The 23,687-nt window shown below is 37.2% G+C and overlaps 9 protein-coding genes across 9 annotated transcripts; 6 read left to right on the top strand and 3 right to left on the bottom strand.

The window, feature by feature from the left end:
* Window positions 1-514: 514 nt before the first annotated feature.
* On the bottom strand, window positions 515-1,806 carry RHIMIDRAFT_273730 (ras GEF; the record flags this gene model as incomplete). Its single annotated transcript, XM_023612400.1, has 1 exon — window positions 515-1,806. A coding segment is annotated over exon 1 (863 nt), but the record flags the coding sequence as incomplete, so codon positions are not given.
* On the top strand, window positions 1,792-4,270 carry RHIMIDRAFT_273732 (uncharacterized protein). Its single transcript, XM_023612401.1, has 9 exons — window positions 1,792-2,166; window positions 2,230-2,345; window positions 2,392-2,463; window positions 2,519-2,605; window positions 2,669-3,168; window positions 3,220-3,431; window positions 3,479-3,652; window positions 3,708-3,781; window positions 3,833-4,270. The coding sequence occupies exons 1-9, from the start codon at window positions 2,043-2,045 to the stop codon at window positions 4,121-4,123; spliced, it is 1,650 nt and encodes a 549-aa protein (XP_023461462.1). The 5' UTR covers window positions 1,792-2,042; the 3' UTR covers window positions 4,124-4,270.
* A 444-nt stretch (window positions 4,271-4,714) lies between these two features.
* Window positions 4,715-5,897, top strand: RHIMIDRAFT_273735 (uncharacterized protein). Its single transcript, XM_023612402.1, has one exon. The coding sequence runs from the start codon at window positions 4,762-4,764 to the stop codon at window positions 5,743-5,745; it is 984 nt and encodes a 327-aa protein (XP_023461463.1). The 5' UTR covers window positions 4,715-4,761; the 3' UTR covers window positions 5,746-5,897.
* Window positions 5,898-6,072: 175 nt separating this feature from the next.
* On the top strand, window positions 6,073-8,262 carry RHIMIDRAFT_316517 (UBX-domain-containing protein). Its single transcript, XM_023615056.1, has 9 exons — window positions 6,073-6,179; window positions 6,237-6,513; window positions 6,573-6,659; window positions 6,721-6,845; window positions 6,896-7,042; window positions 7,101-7,248; window positions 7,303-7,382; window positions 7,414-7,725; window positions 7,781-8,262. Exons 1-9 carry the CDS (start codon window positions 6,102-6,104, stop codon window positions 7,880-7,882), a joined length of 1,356 nt encoding a protein of 451 aa, XP_023461464.1. The 5' UTR covers window positions 6,073-6,101; the 3' UTR covers window positions 7,883-8,262.
* Window positions 8,263-8,279: 17 nt separating this feature from the next.
* On the top strand, window positions 8,280-10,942 carry RHIMIDRAFT_316518 (acyl-coenzyme A oxidase I). The gene is made up of 6 exons (XM_023615057.1): window positions 8,280-8,517; window positions 8,565-8,658; window positions 8,712-8,816; window positions 8,866-8,977; window positions 9,031-9,248; window positions 9,300-10,942. The coding sequence occupies exons 1-6, from the start codon at window positions 8,444-8,446 to the stop codon at window positions 10,833-10,835; spliced, it is 2,139 nt and encodes a 712-aa protein (XP_023461465.1). The 5' UTR covers window positions 8,280-8,443; the 3' UTR covers window positions 10,836-10,942.
* Window positions 10,943-11,148: 206 nt separating this feature from the next.
* RHIMIDRAFT_273740 (uncharacterized protein) lies at window positions 11,149-12,097 on the top strand. Its single transcript, XM_023612403.1, has one exon. It carries the CDS (start codon window positions 11,297-11,299, stop codon window positions 11,924-11,926), a length of 630 nt encoding a protein of 209 aa, XP_023461466.1. The 5' UTR covers window positions 11,149-11,296; the 3' UTR covers window positions 11,927-12,097.
* A 1,038-nt stretch (window positions 12,098-13,135) lies between these two features.
* On the bottom strand, window positions 13,136-15,539 carry RHIMIDRAFT_208859 (ATP-dependent protease La; the record flags this gene model as incomplete). Its single annotated transcript, XM_023607092.1, has 8 exons — window positions 13,136-13,770; window positions 13,829-14,281; window positions 14,332-14,468; window positions 14,533-14,636; window positions 14,686-14,779; window positions 14,849-15,117; window positions 15,244-15,300; window positions 15,363-15,539. 8 exons carry the CDS (start codon window positions 15,537-15,539, stop codon window positions 13,136-13,138), a joined length of 1,926 nt encoding a protein of 641 aa, XP_023461467.1.
* A 3,017-nt stretch (window positions 15,540-18,556) lies between these two features.
* On the bottom strand, window positions 18,557-18,991 carry RHIMIDRAFT_242268 (uncharacterized protein; the record flags this gene model as incomplete). The annotated part of the gene is made up of 2 exons (XM_023609738.1): window positions 18,557-18,845; window positions 18,903-18,991. The coding sequence occupies 2 exons, from the start codon at window positions 18,989-18,991 to the stop codon at window positions 18,557-18,559; spliced, it is 378 nt and encodes a 125-aa protein (XP_023461468.1).
* Window positions 18,992-19,644: 653 nt separating this feature from the next.
* RHIMIDRAFT_309635 (NAD(P)-binding protein) lies at window positions 19,645-21,092 on the top strand (the record flags this gene model as incomplete). Its single annotated transcript, XM_023614602.1, has 5 exons — window positions 19,645-19,888; window positions 19,948-20,345; window positions 20,403-20,505; window positions 20,560-20,745; window positions 20,795-21,092. Exons 1-5 carry the CDS (start codon window positions 19,755-19,757, stop codon window positions 21,090-21,092), a joined length of 1,119 nt encoding a protein of 372 aa, XP_023461469.1. The 5' UTR covers window positions 19,645-19,754.
* Between the last annotated feature and the right edge of the window lie 2,595 nt (window positions 21,093-23,687).

The raw sequence follows: 23,687 nt of genomic DNA on the forward strand, positions 1-23,687 counted from the left end.
TAAATTTTGATCATTTGTATCATCCTTGTCAGAAGCGACGATATCTGATTCCGTTGATATTCCGTTTGTGCTAGATGCAGACTGATCTATGCACTCGAATTCTTCGGAGCTAAGTTTGCTTGTGTTGTTTATGCTCTCTTCTGAATGATATGCATCTTCCTTATCCCCTGACTTTTTATCAAAACTGATTGAACTTGCATCATCTTTGGACGCTATTTCTTCTTCTTCTTTGGCGATGATCTTCTCTTTTACAGGTAAACTTTCCTGTTGCACTTTATCTGAGATTGTCTCTACGTCCTCTGTGTTGTTTTGTGACGCATTATCTGGTATAGTTATTTCCTTTGTTGCAATTATGTGATTATCTTGTTGTGTCCTGGCGTTGCTTTCATCAAGTTTATCAATCTCATTTGTGGATTCAAGCTTATTATTTTCGATGACCAAAGATTCTGTATTCACTATCTCCATAGCATCACTATCATCATCATCAGCAGCAGCAGCAGCAGCAGCAGTAGTAGTAGTAGTAGTAGTAGTAGTAGTGTGGCTATTACTGTCATCAACCTTATTATTACTGCTACTATTGCTAGAGCCTTGTACTTGATTTGTAATGTCCTCTTGAGTCTTAATAAGTTTCATTTCAACATCCTTCAAGGCTTCATCATTTTCTTCTTCTTCTTCTTCCAACCGGAAGAACTTCCAGTACAGATCATGCTCCTCTTCTATTTCAGGCAACCTTTCTCCTGCAGTCAAAGGTATGACATGCACACTTTCACATCGCAGTTGTGCATAGGTTAAATAAGCTCTCGAGACAAGCCAATGATAAACAGCCGGGTTAGTATGGAGCTGTTCGAGATCCATACTTGGTTTTTTGGGATCCTGGGTGAATTTTACTGATGAGGTTGTGGGTCCCAGTATGCTCGGGTCTATTTTTGTAAACTGCTGGCAAAATTCCAATATTTGGACTGTTGATGGGATTGTTTGTATAACCTGAAAGTGAGCATGCATAAATGGTATGGCGACCATGCGGGATCGCATAGGAGGCATATCGAGAAATTTGTGAGTCAATGACCATAATGCCTGGCGGTAGACTTCATATTGATTATCTGGGGATATAAGAGGTAAGAGCTCTTTAAACACCTTTATCATCTTGGGCGGGCACTGGCTCCAGGCGTTTTCAATTCGTTGTATTTCTGGCATCTGTAAGCATTTGAGAATGGCTGTGCAACCAGAAAAGTCACGATAAACAAACAGAAGCATTGTAGCGATTTGTATGAGATGAGCCACGATATTCCCATCATTTCTTGAGGAGCTGCAAATGATTTCATGAGCAAATGCATGAGACAAATATCTGTGAAAATCCAACATAGGTATCACGTTCACTCGTTTATCATAGTTGGCTATCCACGCAGAATCAAGAACGACCAGTCGAAAGAGCTGAGAATTAATATAGGCAATCTCTTGTGCAATCTCTTGTGTACTAAATTGAGTAAGGAAGCTCACTTGAATCGTTTGGGTGTGTTTGGTGATTTGATCTAATTTTTCTCTGGTTGAAGATAGATGTTTCTGAAGCCTAGTGTCATCAGGATGTTCAGATAAATTTTGAGTGATTGCTGCAAGATATTTGGCAGAGTCAATCGATGTTTGAACAAGTGGAGATAAGGGAATCAAGGGCAATCTGCTTAAAGTAGCTGACATAATTAATGAACAAAGAAAACGGGAAAAGAGAGAAAGAAAAAGAAATGTTTGACAAGGACAAAATGTGATGTTTGTTTTTTAAAAAAGAAAGTAAACAAATAAACACATTAGTCTAATAACTGTCAAAAAAATAAACTTGAAAAAACAAGTACTATTTGTTATAATCGGAATTGTTTCTCTCTCTGTTTAAGCTGCTTTAAGAAACCCATAAGCCAAAGTTTATACATGTTGAACGTGAAAGATGCTTTTTTGACAGACCAAAAAAAAAAAAAAAGACACCCAAAACAAAATTTGAACATCAGCCTCTTCCCTGTTTTTGACTTCATTTTATCTTCAAAGGGTCTTTCCTTATGCGCACCTTACGGCTTGGAGTTGCTTCCAAAAGGACAAACCTTCTTTTTGGCTCTAAACTATATCAGCGTCACTCTCATACAAAAGCATATGTTACCACACCTATTTACTATGTGAATGCAGGTAAGGTGATCTACCATGCATAAAGTTATTAGATCATTAACATGGGTTGTTTTATTTGCAAAGTTCCTCATATTGGTCACCTTTATTCAACAGTATTGGCTGATACACTTCGTAGATATTATATATTGCATGGAAAAGAGGCCATCCTATCAACTGGAACTGATGAACACGGTCTGAAGGTAGTTTCAAAAGTACCACAGTTCCCTTGACTCACTCTTTCTTTAGATCCAACAAGCTGCAGAAAAGAATGGTATGGAACCATTGGATTTTTGTAATAAAGTATCTGACAGCTTCAAGGTACGTTTAGAATTAAAAAAGAGGCATCACAAACTGATCTTTATTATATGTATAGAAACTGTGTGAAGCAGCCAACATTCAATATACGAGTTTCCAACGAACAACAAGTAAAGATCATGCGACTGCTGTCAATGAACTATGGGTATATATATATATATATTAATTAAGATCTCGAAAAAAGGAAACCTGTCTTATACTTTAATAGAACACACTTTTAAAGAACGGTTACATTTACAAGGGAAAGCATGAAGGGTGGTACGCGGTATCTGATGAAGCATTCTACGCATCTGCTCAGGTTGAAGAAGTGACAGACGAAAAGACAGGTGAAAAAATCATGGTATCTAAAGAATCAGGGCAGCGTGTGGAGTGGACGTCTGAAGAAAACTACAAGTTCAAACTTTCTGCATTCGAAAAGGATTTGCTCAAATGGATCGATGACAATCCGAAGGCCATTGTGCCTCAGAACAGAAAAAACGAAGTTCTTTCTTGGATACGGGCTGGGCTCGCTGATTTATCTGTATCTCGCTTACGAGCACGGTTGAACTGGGGAATACAGGTGCCAAATGATCCAGAGCATACAATCTATGTTTGGTTAGATGCTTTAACAAACTACCTTACTGCAACTGGATACCCTTGGAAAAAGGATGCACCCTTAAAGGACGCCTTTCCTCCTGACGTACAGATTGTTGGAAAGGACATTGTAAGGTAGAGTACATAATAATAATAAACTAGCTTAGATATTCACTACGACTTTAGGTTTCATGCCATCTTTTGGCCTGCCTTCCTGATGGCAGCTGGTTTACCCATACCCAAACAGATCCTTGTACATGGCCATTGGACGATGAATAAACAAAAAATGTCAAAGAGCAGAGGAAACGTTGCAGATCCCTTTGAGGTCATTGACCGTTACGGCGTTGACCCTGTTCGCTTCTATCTTGTCCATAATGGTGGCATGGCAGACGATGCAGGTATAGAGAAATAGCGTTCTATAAAAATCTACTCATGCTTTGTGCAGACTATTCTGAGACAATGATTGCACAACTTTATTCAAAGGAACTCGCCGGTCAATTTGGTAACTTATTAAGCCGAGCGACAGGTAAAGCCTTACTTCCCAGTCGAATAGTACCTACAAGAAAGGACATTGACATTGGAGATGAAACACTGCATCATATGTTATTGGAAGTGGCAGGTATATATGAGCTTTTTTTTATGATTTAATTACTGATAATCATTCAATAATATAGATAAATACCACGAAGCCTTTGAAGAACGACAATTTGGAAGAGCACTGTCTTTAATCGTCGATCTTCTATCGCAGGTAAATCACAATCAGAAAAAGATTAAAATGCCATTATTAACTTTGTTAAAGGCAAACAAATACTTTACTCGCGCTGAGCCTTGGAACCTGGCAAAGAAACCTGAAGAAAAGGATAAACTTGATACAGTTCTATGGTATTCCTTAGAGACATGTCGTATTGCAGGAATTCTTCTACAGCCTGTTATGCCTACAAAGATGAATGAGCTACTAACTGGCTTAGGGGTTTCTCAAGAGGAACGATACTTTAAAGACGCAAAGAAACTAGTGAATAAGGAGAGACCATTGGGTGAAATGGGTGGCGTTCTGTTCCCTCGCATCAAGACGAGCATAAAGGAAAATTGAAATATTTTAGAATAAATCATGGATTTACTTTATATAAATCACTTTGTACGTGATAAAGTCAATATTTGTGTTTAATCTCTTTATTATCTACTTTTGAGAGATATAATTTATTAAACTGAAAGCATTTTGTGGTTTCCCTAGAAAAAGGCTAACTGCTGGATCTTTTTTGATATATCATTATATAACAAGTGTGATGATACAGAGTACTCTTTCCCAATGCATTGGTATATATCTTTTAAATAATTGACAAGATAATCCTTCTCACGGTAAATACAGTATAATAATCTAAATCATGAAATGAACAATAAGATCAGTTGTTAGAAACGAATAAAAACCATTAGTCCAGCAATTATAATCCACGTTTAGAATAGTAAGGCTTACCAGCTACAAGGCGCCGAAATCGGCACCTTTTTTTTTGTCACAGTGACCAATCATTTTCTTTTTTATGCAATCAAAAGTGCGGCCACTCGGCGCTGCTCACACTGAATAGTACGGGTGCGCTCGTTCGGCTCAAATTGCATATCAAGCTTTCTTGGCGATACCGCAGCGAGAAATCAGATCAAGAAAAAGGTATAAAAGAGGAAGGAAATACTTTCATTGTTCTTAACCTCATACACATCTTTTTTCTTAATTTAAAAATGGCCTTAAACATCTTTGTCTCTTTTGCTGACAAGCAAGTTCACCGTGTTCAATTGGTACCTGAAAAGCTCACTTGGGATAATCTCGTAACTATCCTTCAATTATCTATCCCTCAGGCGCCACCTAACACAAACTCTTTAGTTCTTTATTACCGTCATCCTGTAACGAATGCAACTGCTACTGTTTCAAATCAAACAGAGCTTAGTCACTTGATGGACGAGGTAAAGACGCCCTACGACGGGCTTCGTTTCAGTAGTGTGCCCGAGGCCGCTGAACCTCTTTTGGTGTCCTGTGGATTTGAAAAGCTGGCATCACTTGTCAAGCAACATCAACCTCTTGACCACTTTGCTTCCAGATGGGTAGGTGTTTTGGCTACTTATATGGCAATGTCTCCTGAAGAAAACTTTGATCGCGAATTGAAAAAGCTTGCAAAAATGGTTACTGGTGGAAAAAAATGTAAAGGAATGCGTGTTCATCGTCTTGGCCGTCGCCATCGTCACTCTCATCGTCATCACCGCCGTCATGGCCAAAGAAGTGAAGTAGAAGAAGAAGAAGAAGCACCAATTGCTGAAAAAGAAGACAACTTACCTTTCGAAGGCTCCTCTAGCTCATCCAGTTCCTCAGACGATAGTAGCGAGGACGAATTTGCTCAAGACAAAGGACACTCCCACCGTCATCATCCTCATCATCATTTCAAGGGTGATCGCTTTGGACATCATGGAAGTCCTTTCTTTGATCCTGCAGGCCACTTTGGACATCGTAGAGGCCCTTTCTCTGGCCCTGATGCTTGCTTTGGACGCCATCAAGGCCCTTTCCCCGGTCCCCATTCCCGTTTTGGACCTTTTGAAGATCCACAAAGTTTTGCTCATGGTTTTGATCCTAAGAAGAGAATGAAGCTTATGAAGAAGTTTATGAAGCATTATCATCACCATGGTCACCATCATGGTCCTCAAGGACATGGTCCACAATTTTTCTTTGCTTAAACATATTTTAATGAAATAAAGTGCTTATATTTTTATTTTTTTATTAATCCGTGTACTATTTAACTTTGGTCCATATATTTTATGATCTGTTGTTGCTACGTTTTAAACTAACAGCAAGTAACGTGATGACATCTGTCCTTTTTTAAGATTATTTATCTATGACTACTAGGTCAACAGTCAAAGAAGTAAGCCGTCATTTTACACAAATGTCCCCTCAGTATACGGTCTGAGGGACAATTCATCTTCAATTATCATTTTTTTATGCGTAAATAAATTAGCGAAAAAGCAGTACGTGTCTTTTTTTTTTTCTTTCTCTTTTTTCTTTTTAAAAAAAATACGCATACGCAAAAGTTAAAATGGCAAATGAACAAGATATATTAAGCTTTTGCGATATCACAGGTGCTTCTGTTGAAGTAGCTAATCAATTCTTGGAGGTATAAAAGTGTAGATTATTCTCTAGTTTGGGTTTGCTTATTCAATAAATAAAAAAGATAGCTGATGGTAATGTTCAAACAGCAGTTACCCTTTTCTTAGAAAATGGTGGTGCACCTGTCAACACGAGTGCCCATGATACTGCGACATCAAGTAGAGAACCAGAACATGTTGAAATAAATGAAGATCAAGTCTTGGCTGACGAAGAATTAGCAAGACGATTACAAGAATCTCAGGAAGTTAGAGCACCCATTGCACCTAAGCGTGACATTCTTGCGGGAGACGCTGGTTTATTTGATCCCAGTATTGCTTGGTCAAGTAGCAGCAGAGAAAGAAGTAGGTGAATCCAGATTATTATTATTATGCAAGATACTAAACCACATCCATTCTCGTAGATGGTATAAGTCGTCCATCGATATTTAATCAAGGCGATTCAACAACAGGATCTATTGTGAACGTGTTTGATATAACAGAGGATGATGGTAAGAGAGAGAGAGAACATGACTGCTTTTAGAGAATGGTCATCATTAATGAATGCATTAGATCACAGCCCTAGGAGTGTTTCACCTTCTGAAACACCTAACAGTTCAAGCCATTCTAAAGCTAGAAGATTAGCCGATTTATTCAGACCACCATTTGATATCATGTTTCGTGGCTCTTTTGAGCAAGTAAGTGTGTATGGTTGTGCTTTATGATGATATTCATGGTGAATATATAGGCTCGAGAGACAGCCAAAGAAAACGACAAGTGGATAATGGTTAATATACAAAACCCAAGCGAATTTTCATGTCAAGTGCTCAACCGTGATTTATGGAGTGATGGATTTGTCAAAGATATAATTAGGCAATGGTTTATTTTTCTTCAAGTAAAGAAGAGAATATATTCTGTATTCTAGGATAGAGTGACTAAAACAATGATTTTAGTTTGGACATGAAAGTCCGGATGGTAGAAGATATTGCACATATTATTCACTAAGAAGATATCCTCACATTGCAATCATCGACTCGCGTACTGGCGAAAGAGTAAAAGTTTGGGAAAAGTCATTGAGTCCGACAGACTTTGTGATGGAAGGTAAATGAACAAAAGACTGCAAATGACGAGTTGACTCAGTTTGATCATGTACAGTTACCGAATTTCTTGAGGGTTGTGCAGCAGCCGAGGAAAAGGCAACAATGAAACGACCCAAATTAGCCAAAGAAAAGAAAGGGATATAAATAGAGATTAACAACAATCCAGAGTTTGACTGATATGAGTGAAGAAGAACAATTGAATGCAGCTATTGCAGCATCATTAAATAATACGTCATCACCGTCATCATCATTAACAAATGATAATGAAGAACCAGTTGAAAAAGAAGAAGAATCCGTTTTTGATAGCATAAAGCCGATTAAAAGAGAAGAAGCAGGAGGAGAAGATACGACACGTATACAGATAAGGATGGGAAATGGCAATAGAATAGTAAGAAGATTCAAAAAATCAGATCCAGTTAGATATTTGTTTGAATTCATTAAAGCCGAAATACCTGAAGCAGAAAATCAACACTTTGAGGTAAATAAAAGTCCCTTTGTAATACCCACTTACACGTTCTTTCTTTTTTGTTTAGCTCGTCTTTAATCGTACACAACTTATTGATATTGTTGATCAATCTATTGCTGATGCTGGACTATCCAATGCAGCCATCAATTGCTTATTGACTACTGCTTAGGATGTACTACATTACACTGACATGTGAAAATAGCAAGCATATAAATAAATGTATAAATATGCGCCATATATCACATATTGCAGAATACATAAAAAGTCTATACTGTAAAGGGATTTTACACCAAGTCTATATAAACATCACAAAGGGAGGTATTTTCGGCTTATATACAAATATTGTGAAATAAGATGGTTGATCACATATTCCCATGATGAAGCTGGCCGAATAAGTGTAACCATATGAAAAAAAAAAAGAGCGAGAAAGACTATCAAGCAGAGATATATATAAAGAGATTACAACGTCATCTTTAACAGACAAAGCCTTTATGAGCTGATATATAATAAGAAGATAAAATATGAGAAAAAATAGAGAGATAGAATAGGAAAAAGAGAGAGATAGAGAGAAAGAGAAAGAAAGAGTAACTGACAATATGAGATTGACATAATGCGGGGTAATCTGTATATGAATTCATAGACATGTGAAAAATAATTGAAATAGCATATAAAGAAGAGGACAATTATCACATTATTTTATTTTCTTTTCTTTTTTCAATACAAAAACTTAATGCCTATTAAACAAAGATTAGCTGCTGTTAAACAGCATTTGACTGATGAACAAGTCTATGCAAAGGCTATCGAGTAAGTGTTTCTTTTCTGTTAAGGATGATGATCTAATACGTGCCTAGTCCTGTTGAAAGTATGAATGAAGAAAGAGCAAAGGCTTCTTTCAATATTCGTGAATTAACTTACCTTTTGGACGGTGGAGAAAAGAGTACGCTGGTAATATGTCAATTTGGAAACAATATATCAATTTCTAATACAAACGATATTAGCTCAAAGAACGCTTCATGCAAGAGTTTGAACGAGATCCTTTGTTCAAGATGGATGACATTCACGATATCACCAAGGATGAATTACGTGAGAGAACAATGGAAAAGGTATTTATACAATGCGTGGTGGTTACTTTTAACTCATTTTATCTACTAGTTTCGTTCCTTAGTACATCATTTATCCAATGAACCTATTGATGTCTTTAAGAAAAGAATGGAAATTGTGAGCTTAATCGACCCTGGATTTTGGACAAGGTTCGGTGTTCACTGTAAGTAGATCATTTTTTTTATTATTATTTCGTGTTATTGAATGGGATCCTAGACGGTTTATTCGTTGGCGCTTTACAAAGCAATGCCACCTCAGGCCAACTAGGATACTGGTTTCAAAAGGGTGCTCTGTCACTTTCAGGCATGGTAGGATGCTTTGCAATGACCGAGCTTGGCCATGGTTCAAATGTACCTGGCTTAGAAACCACTGCTACCTTTGACGAAGCCTCAGATCAATTCATCATTCATACTCCTACTCTTACTGCCACAAAGGTATGTTTAAAAGCTCATGTCATTTCCACTTTTTCCTAAGTCATTTCATAGTGGTGGATTGGTGGTGCAGCCCATAGTGCTACTCATGCTGCTGTCTTTGCACAACTAATCGTAAAGGGTAAAAACTATGGAACGAAGTGCTTTGTTGTTCCCTTGAGAGACCCCAAGACCTACAATCTCTTGCCTGGTGTGAACATTGGTGACATTGGCAAAAAAATGGGTCGTGATGGCATTGACAACGGTTGGATCCAATTTACCCATGTTCGCATCCCTCGCAGCTATATGTTGATGAAACACACCAAGGTGTCTCGTACGGGCACAGTTAAGGAACCCAAATTGCAGCAATTGACATATGGTGCTTTACTTCAAGGTCGTGTTGCTATGGTTGTTGATAGCGGTAACGTCTCCAAGAAAGCTTTGACTATTGCCATAAGATACGCTGCCGTTCGTCGTCAGTTTTCCAACTCAGATTCAAAGATTGAAACTAAACTGCTCGACTATCCAATCCATCAACGTCGTCTGATGCCTCTCCTTGCACAAACCTTTGCTATGTTGTTTACAGGCTCTGAAATGACAGAGATGTACAATAAGATGATGAGCCGATTGGAAAACGCAAAACCAGGTGATACAGACCTTGAAAAAGTACTTGAAATGTTGAAAGAAACCCACGCTACGAGTGCTGGCTTAAAGGCTTTCTGTACATGGAATTGTCTTAGCACGATCGAAGCCTGCAGACAGGCCTGTGGTGGCCATGGATACTCAGCTTACACTGGCTTGGCTGGCATGTATCAAGATTTTGCTGTGCAATGCACTTGGGAAGGTGACAATACCATTTTGACACTCCAATTGGGACGTTACCTCATCGCTAGCTTCCGTGAGGCTGTCAAAGGAAAAAAACTCTCTCCAGGTGTAGGCTACTTGAATAACCTTGATGCGTTGATTGGAAAGCGTTGTAATGCTACAAATTCAGATGCTCTTTTAGATCCCAAGGTCATTCTTGAAGGTTGGCAGGTTGTTTGTGCTAACGTAGTCAGAAACGCTGCTCTCGAATTTGAAGAATGTATCAAACAAGGATTAAGCGCTGATGATGCTTATGAGCAATGCTCTCAATCAAGACTTTACGCTGCAAAGTTACATTCCTATGGCTACTTATTCAACCGTTTCCTTGATGGTGTTTCCAAGGTTGAAGGTAATCTCAAGGCAGCCTTGCTGGACGTCTGTCTTCTTTACGGTCTCTACACCATTGAAGAGAATGCTGGAGCCTTCTTACAATATGGATATTTCTCACCAAAGCAAATGGAATCCATTCGTTCCTTCACAAATGATCTTTGTAAAGCAGTAAGAGACCAAGCTATCCCTCTTGTTGATGCATTCAACTTGAGTGACTACATCGTCAACAGCCCCTTAGGCCGTGCTGATGGAAACGTATATGTTCATTACTTTGATCAAGTAAAGAGATCCAATCCTCAAGGACCTCACCCTTACTTCAACCGTTTGATCAAACCTTTAATTGATCGTGAAGTAAACGAATCGGATGAAGATGATGAAGACGCTGGTTTAGAAGATGAAGATGAAGACGCAGAGTAAATTGATATTTCTCATGAAATACGCCATATATATATTATGTACTATAGACTAGACTGTTTATACCATCCAATAAATACTTAATTGTCCCAATCGATAATTTATTACGTACATAACAAACGATGAAATGTTGTCAATCATTTGATGTTACACTATTCGTTTTGAGCTACCAAGATACCATTTTGTGGTGTGTGTAGTGTTTCCTTTTCCTTAAAGTCTTTGATTCGAGAATCTTTTTCAAGATACCGTCAATTGTGTGCCGCCAGTGGCGGTAACTGAAAAGACTTTTTTTTTTCCTATTTGCCCCTCATTTCCTTTCCTTTCCTTTCCTCCTCTTTTTCTTATTCTTACCTCTCCTTTTCCTTTTATACAATAACATTGATACACATCGTAGCTAGACATCAATATCATTCTTTTTGTGCGAGCTCATATCTCATAGACCTTTATATAAACTATTTTCGATCATGAAACATCATTCATTCTTGTACTCTGCTATTGTTATCTTACTGTTGACATCCTTCGTTGCCGGCCAATTAAATATTACTACAACAGATGCTAATAGTACTATTTCAGCTAATTCTACCATAACTGGATCAACGACATCGTCCACATCAGTGTTACCATCATCGTCGACAATGTCCGTACCATCCTCTTCTATTCCCCCTTCGGCAACTGGTATTAATGCAACTACTTCATCTGTTATTGCTTTTCCACAACCTACTGTGCAGGGCACAGGATGGGATCCTGCCGGAAATGCTTCATCACCAACTAAAGAGAGTTGGTTAAAGGAACATAATAGATTTGTGTTTATCATATTCATCGGTCTTCTCGTTCTTGGATTATTGTTATGGTATATCATCAAAAGCGTGAAAGGGATGCGTAAGAGATTAGCAGAAGAAAATCAAGCTCACTTGTACATGATGCAACAAACGTCTGGAGCCAATAATAACAATAACGGCAATACTGCTACAGTTCGACCTTCTGATGCTGTCAACCTTGAGAGTGCTACGCCTATATCGCCTCCACCTGCTTATAAATTTGACGATCATCCAAATAATTCACAACAACAACAGCCAGGTCATTCACAATATTAACTTATTTGTAATATATATTATTATTTTATATCTTCGTTTATATGTATAATACATTAAACCGCTAATCATATAATACCACTCAATTTTGTAAATCTCTTTGTGATACCTCTGCAAGGGTACATATACACGTACACACAGCATACACAAAGAGAGAGAAAGAGAACGAGAGAGCGTGTGTATGTGTGTAAGAGAAGGATGTCCTTTATCAGGAGTACATCAACGTGTTCAGTCAAATTTATCCATCTGTATCCATGAGATATAAGAAAGTAAGAAAAACAAGGCATAGACATGAGTTGGCCTAGCCTTTATTTTTCCCTTTTTTGGTTGTAATGTTCATGACACAATAAAATTCAATATGTTTTGTACAACTCGTCTACTACAACTCCCGGATCGAGGTTCCATGATGCATGGTATCCTCTTTAAAGAACTAATGTAGGCCTGAACGTATTAGAAACACGCTTATTTCTTCTTTTTTCCCCTTCCTCTCTGAACAAAATATATTCCATGTCTCTTATGAAATCTTGTATCTAAAGTAGAACGCGATTTTGCAATGATCGAAGGTTACGATGATGCTCAAGTCGTAAAAACTGAAATCATTTGTAAAAAAAAGAGGGGAACAGCCACATCTATCAATTGATCAGAGAGGATTTTCGTCCTGTGATGAAGTCATAGGTCAAATTCGTCAAATACAAAATATCGATTGTTTTCATTTGGTCGTAACAACAAGAGGCGACTAATTGACTAAAGGGGAGAGGGTTATTATATGCCAAAAATAAACCCCTGTTTTTATTACATACATACATATAGATCTTTCTTAATACTCTCAAATAGATGATCCATATTTTAAACGCATTAGAATCACCTAATCTAAAGGTTGTATTTGTTTGTGCTCTCTGAGAGCGTGTTTATATAGACAAAGGGAGATATGCAAGAAAGAAAGATGTGTATTACATATATTATGTCGGCTGCTTTTGTTGCTTATTTGTCACAGATTAAATACTTTTATGAAGGAGGCTACAAAAGGGAACGATCATTACAACAGGCTTGTTCCAAAACAAGACATGGTTTGTTTGTTTGTCGGTTTGATTTTAAAAAATAATCCTCCCTTGAGAACCTCTTGGCAAGGAAAAAAATAAATAAAGGGGGATAATACCTTACTGCATTCATAAATCAAGGAGATTGCCAAGATTAAAGATAATGATAATTTTATTACAAACTACTAGTATATCTATGCTCATAACGTACAGAAGTATGCTCAAAGGCAGCTTCAATAACATCCCACATGGATTTACAATAAATAAATGTCATACTTTTTTGTATACTTGTTGGAATATCATGTTGTATATCTCTTTTGTTACCAACAGGAAGTATGATCTTCTTGATACCAGCTCGATGCGCTGAGATCACCTTTTCTTTGATTCCTCCTACAGGCCGTACTTGGCCACGAAGGGTTATCTCTCCTGTCATCGCGATGGACCTTGGCACAGGAGTACCAGACAATAAGGACATGACACAGGTTGCCATTGTGATGCCTGCTGAAGGACCATCCTTGGGAATGGCTCCACTTGGCATATGGATATGTAAGTCAAGGTCTTTTAGAATATCTTGTCTTGGCGAACTCGTCAATTTGAGTGCGTATGCATTTGCCTTGATCCAAGAGACAGCAATTTGAGCCGATTCTTTAATGACATCGCCGAGAGATCCCGTGAGCTTAAGATTGCCATAACCCGGCATATAATTTGCTTCAATCATCATGGTGCCGCCATTACCACTGCTAGAGTATGCTAGTCCTGTGACAATCCCCGCTGTTTCTTCCAAATGATAGGCTTCGTTATCATAAATCTCTTTCTAGATAAGAACATATTGTGTGAGTACAGCTTATTTTTACACAATAAAGTACACGTACACCTAGAATGTGCTCTATATCGTGCATGTATATGACACTATCAAAGTCATTCAGTCTCCCTGCTTCTTCCAAATCTGCGTATTCTCTGCACTTGTAGCGGCAAAGGGTAGCAATCAGTCTTTCCAATTCTCTTACGCCACTTTCTCTTGTGTATTTCTCGGCTATATACAAAACCACATCGTCAGGTATCTTGAGGCTTGTGGTCGTGAGTCCATGTGCTTCGATTTGCTTTGGTATCAAATGGGTTTGTGCTATATGTAATTTTTCTTCATAAGTATATCCACTGAGCTGGATTACCTCCATTCTGTCGAGTAGGGGCGCAGGTATAGTATCAAGGTTATTTGCAGTTGCTATAAACACGACTTGCGATAGATCATATGGAATATTCAAAAAGTGGTCTTTGAATGTTGGATTTTGAGCAGGATCAAGTACTTCAAGTAATGCTGCGGCTATATATAAAAGATAAGCAGAAGTTTCCATGTGTTATATGTATGCTTACCGGGATCTCCCTGATGTGTTCCTTGTACGAGCTTATCAATTTCATCCAACAAAAAAACAGGATTCTTTACGCCGCACTGACGCATACCATGAATGAATATACCAGGCAAGGCCCCTACATACGTGCGTCGATGACCCCTTTTTTAATTTTTTTGTTCTTAGTTTGAGTATTAAACTTTGTTATTGTTTTGGTCCAACAAACCTTATTTCCGCTTCATCCCTTACGCCGCCCAAAGATATCCTGTGGAACTTTCTTTGTAGTGCGGTGGCTATGGATTTGCCAAGCGTTGTTTTACCTACGCCAGGCTTTATAAAGCAATGAGTATGTGGTTTAGAAGATATAAATGATACTTACTGGACCCACCAAGCAAAGGATAGGAGGTTTAGCATCACTCTTGACTTTTAACACAGACAAATATTCAACGATTCTCTTCTTAACATGCTCTATCCTATATGGAAGAAGAAGGGGGTTAATGACACTGCCAAGACATCAACAAAGGGGTAATTTGATTATGTACCCAAAATGGTCATGATCGAGCTGATTTTTGGCAAATGAAATGTTAATTTCTTGACGAACGTTATTTGACCAAGGTAGATCGCCGATGTATTCAATATATGTTCTCAAAATACCAGAATCAGAGGAGGAGGCAGGTAATTTTCTTAATCGATTCAGATCTCGTTGGACAGTAGAGATGACATATTCAGGTAAGTTTGCATTATTTAGTTTTTGGATCAAATGTACGAGGTCATCATCATCTTCGCTTGAAGCATCAAAGTAATAAGTCGTCTTTTCTTCTTTATGACACATGGAGGATATAATGTTTGACTATGAATAAAGAAAGAAAGAAAAATGATACAGAATAATATAAAGAAAAGGTTAAAAAAGGAGGGAAAAGAAGGGGGAAAGATATACCTGTTGACGAATATAAAATTTTCTTCGGATAGAATCCAACTGGTTAATATTAAATGACTATAGAAAGAAAACTGTTTATTTCTTTATGCATGGGAACACGGGAAGCAAACAAAGCTTACCTGTAAATAACGGCTGAGGATATTTTTGACTACTGGTATTCTCTTTTGTAAATCGATCATTTCAAGCACTAATAATTTTTCTTGCAGTGTCGAGTCAGCTAAATAGAGTAACAAATTGGCCATATGAGAGACAGGATATCGCTGTACGGATTTATATAGTTGGTTCAAGACTGCCATCGAGATGCCAATTGACTTTAATTTTTCAATAAACATATAACAAGCTTCTATAAACTCTCTTTTCATATTCTCAGGTAACTGCTCTTCCTCTGGATAATTAATAACTGTTACTTGTATCGTTTCGCCTCCATCGGCGCTAGTAATATCTTGGATACGGGATCGACACACTCCTTGAATTTTTACAACATGCTTATCTGGTAAGCCTGTGTCAATTTCAATGATTTTTCCAACACATCCAAAGTGATATAGATTGTTTTCGATCATAGGTACGCAGATGATATACTCTGTATCAACCAATCTATCTGATTCTGATTTACAAACAACAAAGTCTTTGATTATACTTGGCAGTAGTACTTGATCATCATATAATGGTAAGGCAGTCAAGTAAGTAGGAAGAGTCGAAACGTCAATAAACATGAAGAAAAAAAAGTAGAGAAAAAAGGAGATAATTCATTAATTCACTCTCTTCATTTTCTGTTACTTTTAAAGCGGTTCCTTTTTCGATGTTACACGCGGATACTTTCTGCATAGAGTCGACTTGATATGCATAAATAAAGTTTGCGATTTGTATCTTTCTCCAATATGGCCTTTCCCATTATGTTGTATTTGTTTGGGGGTAATATAGACTCCTTTTTAATATGTCTTGATATAGACCATGGTAACAAAAGAGAGCATAACAATTAGGCTCGGTATAACTATGGTTACTACAACCTATACTGATAAAGCTTTACAAAATACCGTGGGAGCAGTATTACTTATGGTTGTATGTGTATCTCTATTTGTGTAAAGAAAAGCTGGAAAAATTCCGCATGGGGGGAAGAGCATGAAGCGGCAGTGGGTCACCCTATGCTATTTTAAGCATCTCGTCAACAAAGATAGGGTCAGTGTGGGTGACAGAAATTTCATATTAAGGGCACAAATGGTAGATCAAACATATTTGGTTATCACATGTGCCCTTTAAGTGATCTTTATCTTCTAGCTATTAGGTTTTCCATTTATATCATTTTACTTACTTTTTTGTATACCTTGGCTTTGATTTCGTTTGCATTTATTGACAGTCTATGCAATATTCTAAGCAGGTACATAGAAACAGCTTTTATGTGCTATGCATTGGATGTATTGTTGTACGACAATGGTGGTTCAGTGGCTGATTATATGAACAGCAGTCGCTATCACTTTTGCATTTCTCTTTCTTCTTTTCTCCTCTCTTCATGTTTAATAATACACACACACTTTTTTATTATCACAGTGCTTTTGCACTCATTTTATCGTCATAAACCAAGCTTGAGGAATAAGGACAAACATGAAAAAGTTTAGCCCATGTTACGTTGTCCAACCTGATACTGTAACATCAACGAAAACATGTACATCTGCTTGTTTAACCGAGAGAGAGAGGTCATTGCACAGTTTGTGAGTTCTGTTGCAAGATAGATGCTGATCGTGTCTCATTTAATGTGACTCTGTCGATCATCATTGTAACGTCTTAAGGATTATATAAAACATTAAAACCGAGATGTTACTTACACAAACTACGGATACTTTCGTCAGATACACACACACTTTAACCAACTCATGTTGTCCCTATATTATGCCATTGGGCCATTATAACCTGTTTGATCTTCTTATACGTGATCTCTTTTGAAATAAACAGACAAAAGACTAAAAAGTTACGACTAAACTCTAGGCCTTATGTTAACAACCATGCGAAAATACAATGATAGCACGGGTAGCTTATATATCATGATAACAGAGGTTGATGGAGCTTTGTTATTGTTACGAAAAAGTACATGGCCTTTCGTTGTCATAGAAATTGTACTCGTATATGCAACTGTATATAAAAGTATATATGTATTTCTCAGGAGAACAGTCTAATGTAACAAAAATTATCTTAATTTGAACCGACTCAATACAGAATTCCTTTATTATTTACAAGAAGCACACAAAGTGTAGTTTGTCAATACATATGAGCTTGTTGAGTCATGAAGTTTTTCTGGCGGGCTTTTCCTCAAAGTTTAGGTTTGTACGAGATTAATGCCAAAGATGGAGAATTTGTTACTATAGATTGTCGATCAACAAGACTCCATATTAGAAATTATTGTATATAAACAACTAAAAGTAGAAGATGGGTACTTGAGGACCGAGAAGTGATCATAGGGTTATTTATATCCTGTAGATGATATGCAAGAAGTTGGTGGCCCGGAGTAGTGCGTCTCTTATTTAAATGAGACAGGTAAGAATGAACTAGAGTAATAGACTATGTATTGCACTGGTGCATTGAATACTCTTCTTTTCTCATAACGACCTTGAGATATTAGCAATTTCATAGCATCCGTTTGTCATGGCTATTGAGAAGCTATTATATATAGCGCCTCTTAATCCCGTGCCAGATGTAATGGGTTAAGATTGGAGTCATAGTTCTCGAATAATCTGCATAATAATCTAGAAGCATGTTTTGGTGTCATCGCTCTGACTACAAATTGTACCACTTTTTCATAATTTTATTGTTTAAAATATATGGTCTCATTCTGAAAGTCCCAATGATAGGCTTCAGGGTCTACAGCATCCAATCGATCAACGGCATTAGCCGTTTAGCCAATAAATGACAGAGACAGCTTAAAGCTGATCTTGAAAACCTACATCTTTCTACAGTGCCCAGACAAAGGTATAGTCCATTTTTTAAAAGTCAGTTTTTTTAACGCTATTAAAGACTAAACAGTAAAGAAAGTGACCCTTTTGTAGCTTTGCTACAGTTATAAGATAACACAAATGATGAAGAAAGATCATCTACATTAGAATATCGAAAAAAAAGAGTTATAAAGCAATTTTTGAATTTTTTATTGACCTAATATTTGATGGGTCCACTACAAGCTTTTATAACATCTTTGGTCCTCTTCGACATAGAGTCAATTAATTTGTTGATGCTTTCTGGAGCAAACTCCCTCCAAACAATCTTCAAAGCTAATTCCATGAATTGCTGATTTTTAGCATAGGGCGTAGAGCGTTAGCTCTCTTCTTCATCATGCTCCACAATTTTCGATTGGATTTAAATCCAGTGACTGAGCCGGCCAAGACATCTTCTTTATGCCCGTTGCCCCCCTCCATTCGACAGCAATTTTTGCTCTATGGACGAGTGCACCATCATCCATGAGCACAGGACTATCTAGATTTCTGTAAAAGTCTAGTAATACTGGCTCATAGACCTGGTTTATGAAGTCGGCACTTGTTCTCGTACCTTTCTTCATAAACACAAGTTTTAACTTCTTTCTACCAGCTATGGCGCTCCAAACCATGATTGAAATTGTACCACTTTTGAAGGTTGGCGGCAGATATTCTTTGCTGTATTTTTCCAAAGCATTACGCTACTCTGGGCAGTGACGACTGCTTGCCAATTTCGAAGCTCGACTCGTCTGTCCAGACCACCTTTCTCCAGTCATCTGCTGTTTAGTTGGCATGATTTTTTGCAAAAGCATACTTTGCTTTTTGTTGCTTTCATTTAAAAATGGTTTATTGACAGCTACACGAGAAGCATAACCAAGTTTTCTCAACTCCCTGCGAATTGCTCTTTCAGAGGCTTTCGTGCTGATCAAATGTCTAATTTCGTTAAGTAGAGCAAGGCGATTGGCACGTACAGCCCTTCCTAGTTCTCTTCTTTTTCTATCATTGAAAAGAGGTGACCTTCCAGACTTAGGTTTTATCTCTACTGTTCCATTTTTCTTTCATTGTTGACAGACTTGACATACAGATCTTTCTGTAATGTTCTCGTCAATGGCAATTTGTGTTCTTCTTGCAATACGTCATAGCTACGCAACAATTTTCTTTAGTTTTTAATTTTTTTTTCTTTACTCTTAGAATTGAATATATGCCATGTTTACTTTTTACTAATCATCTGAATGATAGTAACTTAAATGATCTAATTGAAAGATGTCCTTACAGTTATTTATGAGCCATCAATTGGATAGACATATTTCTTTTTTTCCAGTTATGCTGATCAACAAAGGCCAAGCTGGTTTATTTTTCCTGCATTGTTAAGTCGTTGTCTATATCAAGGATATGTTCATAACGCGTCCTTTGGTTTATCATATCTGTATGTGTTGTAAAAAAAGAATGAAAAAGAAAAAGAGAAGAGTTTGGCTAACGCGTGACTGTCTGAACCTTTCATCATCTAAACTTTTTGCCGCAACCATCTTTTCTCTTCTCTATTTCTTTTACACAGCTATGGGTTTTTTGGTTTATTCATTAAGACAGCGTGTGTCTGTCAATCAATACGTTGCTCGTCGCTATTATACATCTGATATCACCGCGAAAGCGATGGTATACTCTGACTATGGCCAGCCTTCCCAGGTATTGAGGTAAGATTCAGGATGATACACAACGCAAACAGAGGGCAATATACATAACGTTACTGTAGAATGCACTCGTTCAAGCTTCCTGCCTTGACGGCTGACACAGTTCACGTTAAATTTCTTGCGTCACCTATCAATCCAGCCGATGTCAATATGATACAAGGTGCTTATCCCATCAAGCCGATGATGCAAAAATTAGGCGATAGTGAATTGGCTGTAGGTGGTAATGAAGGTGTAGCCGAAGTGATTGCTGTAGGTGAACAAGTGAAAGACTTGAAGGTGGGTGATCAAGTAGTGATGGCTAAATCAGGCTATGGTACTTGGCGCACGCATGCTGCTGGTTTAGCTTCGGATTTCCAGTTGCTCCCCAAGATTGAAGTACCCTTGATTCAAAAGGCAACAATGACAGTGAACCCGTGCACGGCTTATAGAATGTTGAAGGATTTTGTTAAATTAAATCCAGGTAAGAAAATGAATAAATAAAATAAAGAAAGCAAAAAAAATTCATATAATCTTCAAGGTGATTATGTTATACAAAATGGTGGCAACAGTGCTGTAGGCCAAGCAGTGATTCAGATAGCTAAAGCATGGGGTTTAAATACAATTAATATTGTAAGAAATAGGTAATATAAAATACACAACATGAAGGAGTCTGGTTCACTAAATTACCAAATTAGGCCAGAGCTCGACCAACTGGTAAATGAACTAGAGGAAATTGGTGCAACCCACGTTATTACAGATGAGGAGTTAGGCAGCCATGAAATGAGAAAGCGTATCAAATCCTGGGTAGGAGATAAACCACCTCTCTTGGGCTTAAACTGTGTAGGTGGTAAACCTGCTACTGAAATGGCAAGATATTTAGGGTAAGCTTCATATTGTATACAAGTTATATTTAATAATCAAAATTTATAGTACGAATGGTCAATATGTAACATATGGTGCAATGTCCAAGAGTCCGTTGACATTACCTGCATCACTATTAATTTTTAAAAATATTTCCTTTCATGGCTTCTGGGTTTCTAAATGGGCCGAAATCCATAAACCAGAGGAACGATATGCCATGTTTGAAGATGTCATGGAACTGATGAAGCAAGGAAAGCTGAGGGAACCTAAATGGACAAGAGTTGAATTTGAACAAGAAGAAATGAAGAAGGCTGTTGACTTGGGAATATCAGGTTTCTCAAAGGGTAAGCAGGTGGTTATGTTCTAACCTGTGACCCGTTCCCCCCTTTTTTATACATCATTTTACTCAGTCAAGTGGTACATGTATAAAAAGAGAAAATAAAGTAAAAAAGAGAATACAAGCTATTTCTTTTTCGTAAATATTTTTTTATTTGTAAATAATGCATGTAATTATCGCTCCTTGTCCAAAGAAACCTTCCTCAAGTAAACCTGCTGTACAATATGAACTCGGTCAGTTTGATATGAACGATATTCAAGATGCTTGCCTCGAGTTACAGCAAATATTGGCAAATACAACATGTATATATCAACCAACAGAACCCCAGTTTATTATTAGAGCAAATAACCCACTCGTACAAGATTCTTGTTTCATACCTCATAAACAACGTCGACCACGTTCTCATAGTGTAGATTATAAAGCTCAACCTATCATTTCTTTGTAAATTTCTCTCTTGTATATTTTATGTACACCTTCTTCCCCTCCCTCCCTTTGAAACTCCTTTTTTTATTGGCTACTTCACACTGTTTGATATTTAAATGACCACATAAATTTGTACAGTCTTTATCTAAAATTTTACTTGGCGCACATTTAAAGATTTTGTTGTATTTAAAAAATGCAATAGTTAAAACTTGGAATATGACTAGAGATCTTTGTTAATTTGAAAGCATGTAATGAATAAATAAAGCAACAATAAACTCGAGAAAGCACCGCCGCTTTTTCCTCTTATAGATGGGTTAATTAAAGATGCTACCTTGGCTGGGTGACAACATCCTTTGTCCTCCCACCGAACAAGTCCTCTAAAGTGCTTATACATCTTTGTTCTTTATTCTTCTAGCTTGGTTCTTAAGCATAAGAGGAACATACTTTACCTCGCTGTTTTCATTATTTCCTTATGAGCACCTTTTTGCAAGCACGAGCAATAGTACATACTATAAAAGGCACAGAATTCCTAAAAAGTAATATCGCGATAAATGAATAACCAATGTCGCAAGCCTATAAATTAACGTCGGTTGATAGTGAAATGATGATTACGTCTTTAAGAACCCAGGGGCTTCTGGACATCTTATTTAATAACGTGCTTATTGAAATGCTTTTGTCTAGTGTTTTCCCTCAATGTGTTCATACACTAACAAAGATCTTATTTATACTCGATTTATATTAACAATCTCCCTGTGTGAGAGCTTTTTACAACAGGTTACCTCTTGTGACAGCCGTACCCATGGCCGATTGTCTCTTATATGTAGATCTGCACAGCAAGATCCGCCCAAGGTATGTGAACAACATAGTTTACAGGCTGGTTACAGGTAAAACTCTACGAAATGCGTTGCCCTTGACAATCATATACGATATATTATTAAGCTACACGTGGCATACTTTGAGAGCCACCGTTGTTTAAATTATACAAAGCGATCTCTTGTGCAAATAATAGCTTCACCAGATTGGCTTCCAGTTGTCACGTCTCCTTCTTTCCTTCAATGAGATATGAATTAGTTGCTTATATTGCATTGTTATGCATACTCTTCATATTTTTATATGACATATTGATTGGAAAAGAGACGAAAGAAATAGAGTTTATCACTATGTGCATTCAACTTTACAAGTGTGACTTAAAAAGCTCTGACCACATCCTAGATTCAATTGTGGCAATACGACAACTTGAAGTGGAATAAATTATCTTTTATTAATTCGTGTAACAGACGAAAGAACTTATTTATTCTATCCTTGGTTTTATGGTCCATTTGCTTTGTGTGGCTCAAGCATCCATTCAAACACCACTCAATCGGAAAATATTTTGATAACTTTTAAATAGGGATATTTTATCATATATTGAATGTCCGGGGCAATAACTAAATCGACATAACGCCTTGGACATGAAAGCACGCTTTTTTTTTTTATTAAAAAGTTTCACAAGCGGTGCGTCAAGGTACATCAGGATATTGAAATAGCTCAGTAACCACCTGCATTTATTGAACCCTATCATATCAAAGCATAGAATAAGAAAGAAGAAAAAGAGATTATTTTCTTCAAACTCTTCTTTATTACAGTAAAACGCAATTGTAAGCCATGAGTATTTGTCCATTTGAAAGAGTGAAAAAGTGGGGGTGAAATAAAAAGAAAGAGCAAAGATAATTTCAGGAGAATAAAATAATGTCTACAGAATACATGTGCATAAATAAAGTCTAGAAAGAGAGAGAGAGAAAAGAATAAGAACCTGACCAAAGTCTGTGTATGTGCTTGATCTATTTTATCGTTCCTTTTTTTTTTTTTTTTTCTTTCTTTCCTCTCTCTCACTATTTTCACTGTTTACATTCTTTTTTCCTTTTTCTTTTATTCCACTTCGCTCCTTTTAATTCTTTATGATGAACTGCTTACCTTCTCCTCCAACCTCACCCAGTATGAACTTGACTCAAGTCTTTTGTGGTACTTGCAATAAATCACTGGCTTCCAACTGGTACTGCTCAGACTGCCATATCAAATGTAATACATGCAATCGATTCTTGACCCATTCATATGAACAGTGTACACGATGTTGGATGTTTGATCGCTCTAATCACTGCTATGTCCGGAAATTAAATAAAGACAATGTCTAAATCAATTAAACATAATGATTTGATTTCTCTT

The sequence above is a fragment of the Rhizopus microsporus genome (assembly GCF_002708625.1).
Source record: "Rhizopus microsporus ATCC 52813 unplaced genomic scaffold scaffold_30, whole genome shotgun sequence".
NCBI classification, from domain to species: Eukaryota; Fungi; Mucoromycota; class Mucoromycetes; order Mucorales; family Rhizopodaceae; genus Rhizopus; species Rhizopus microsporus.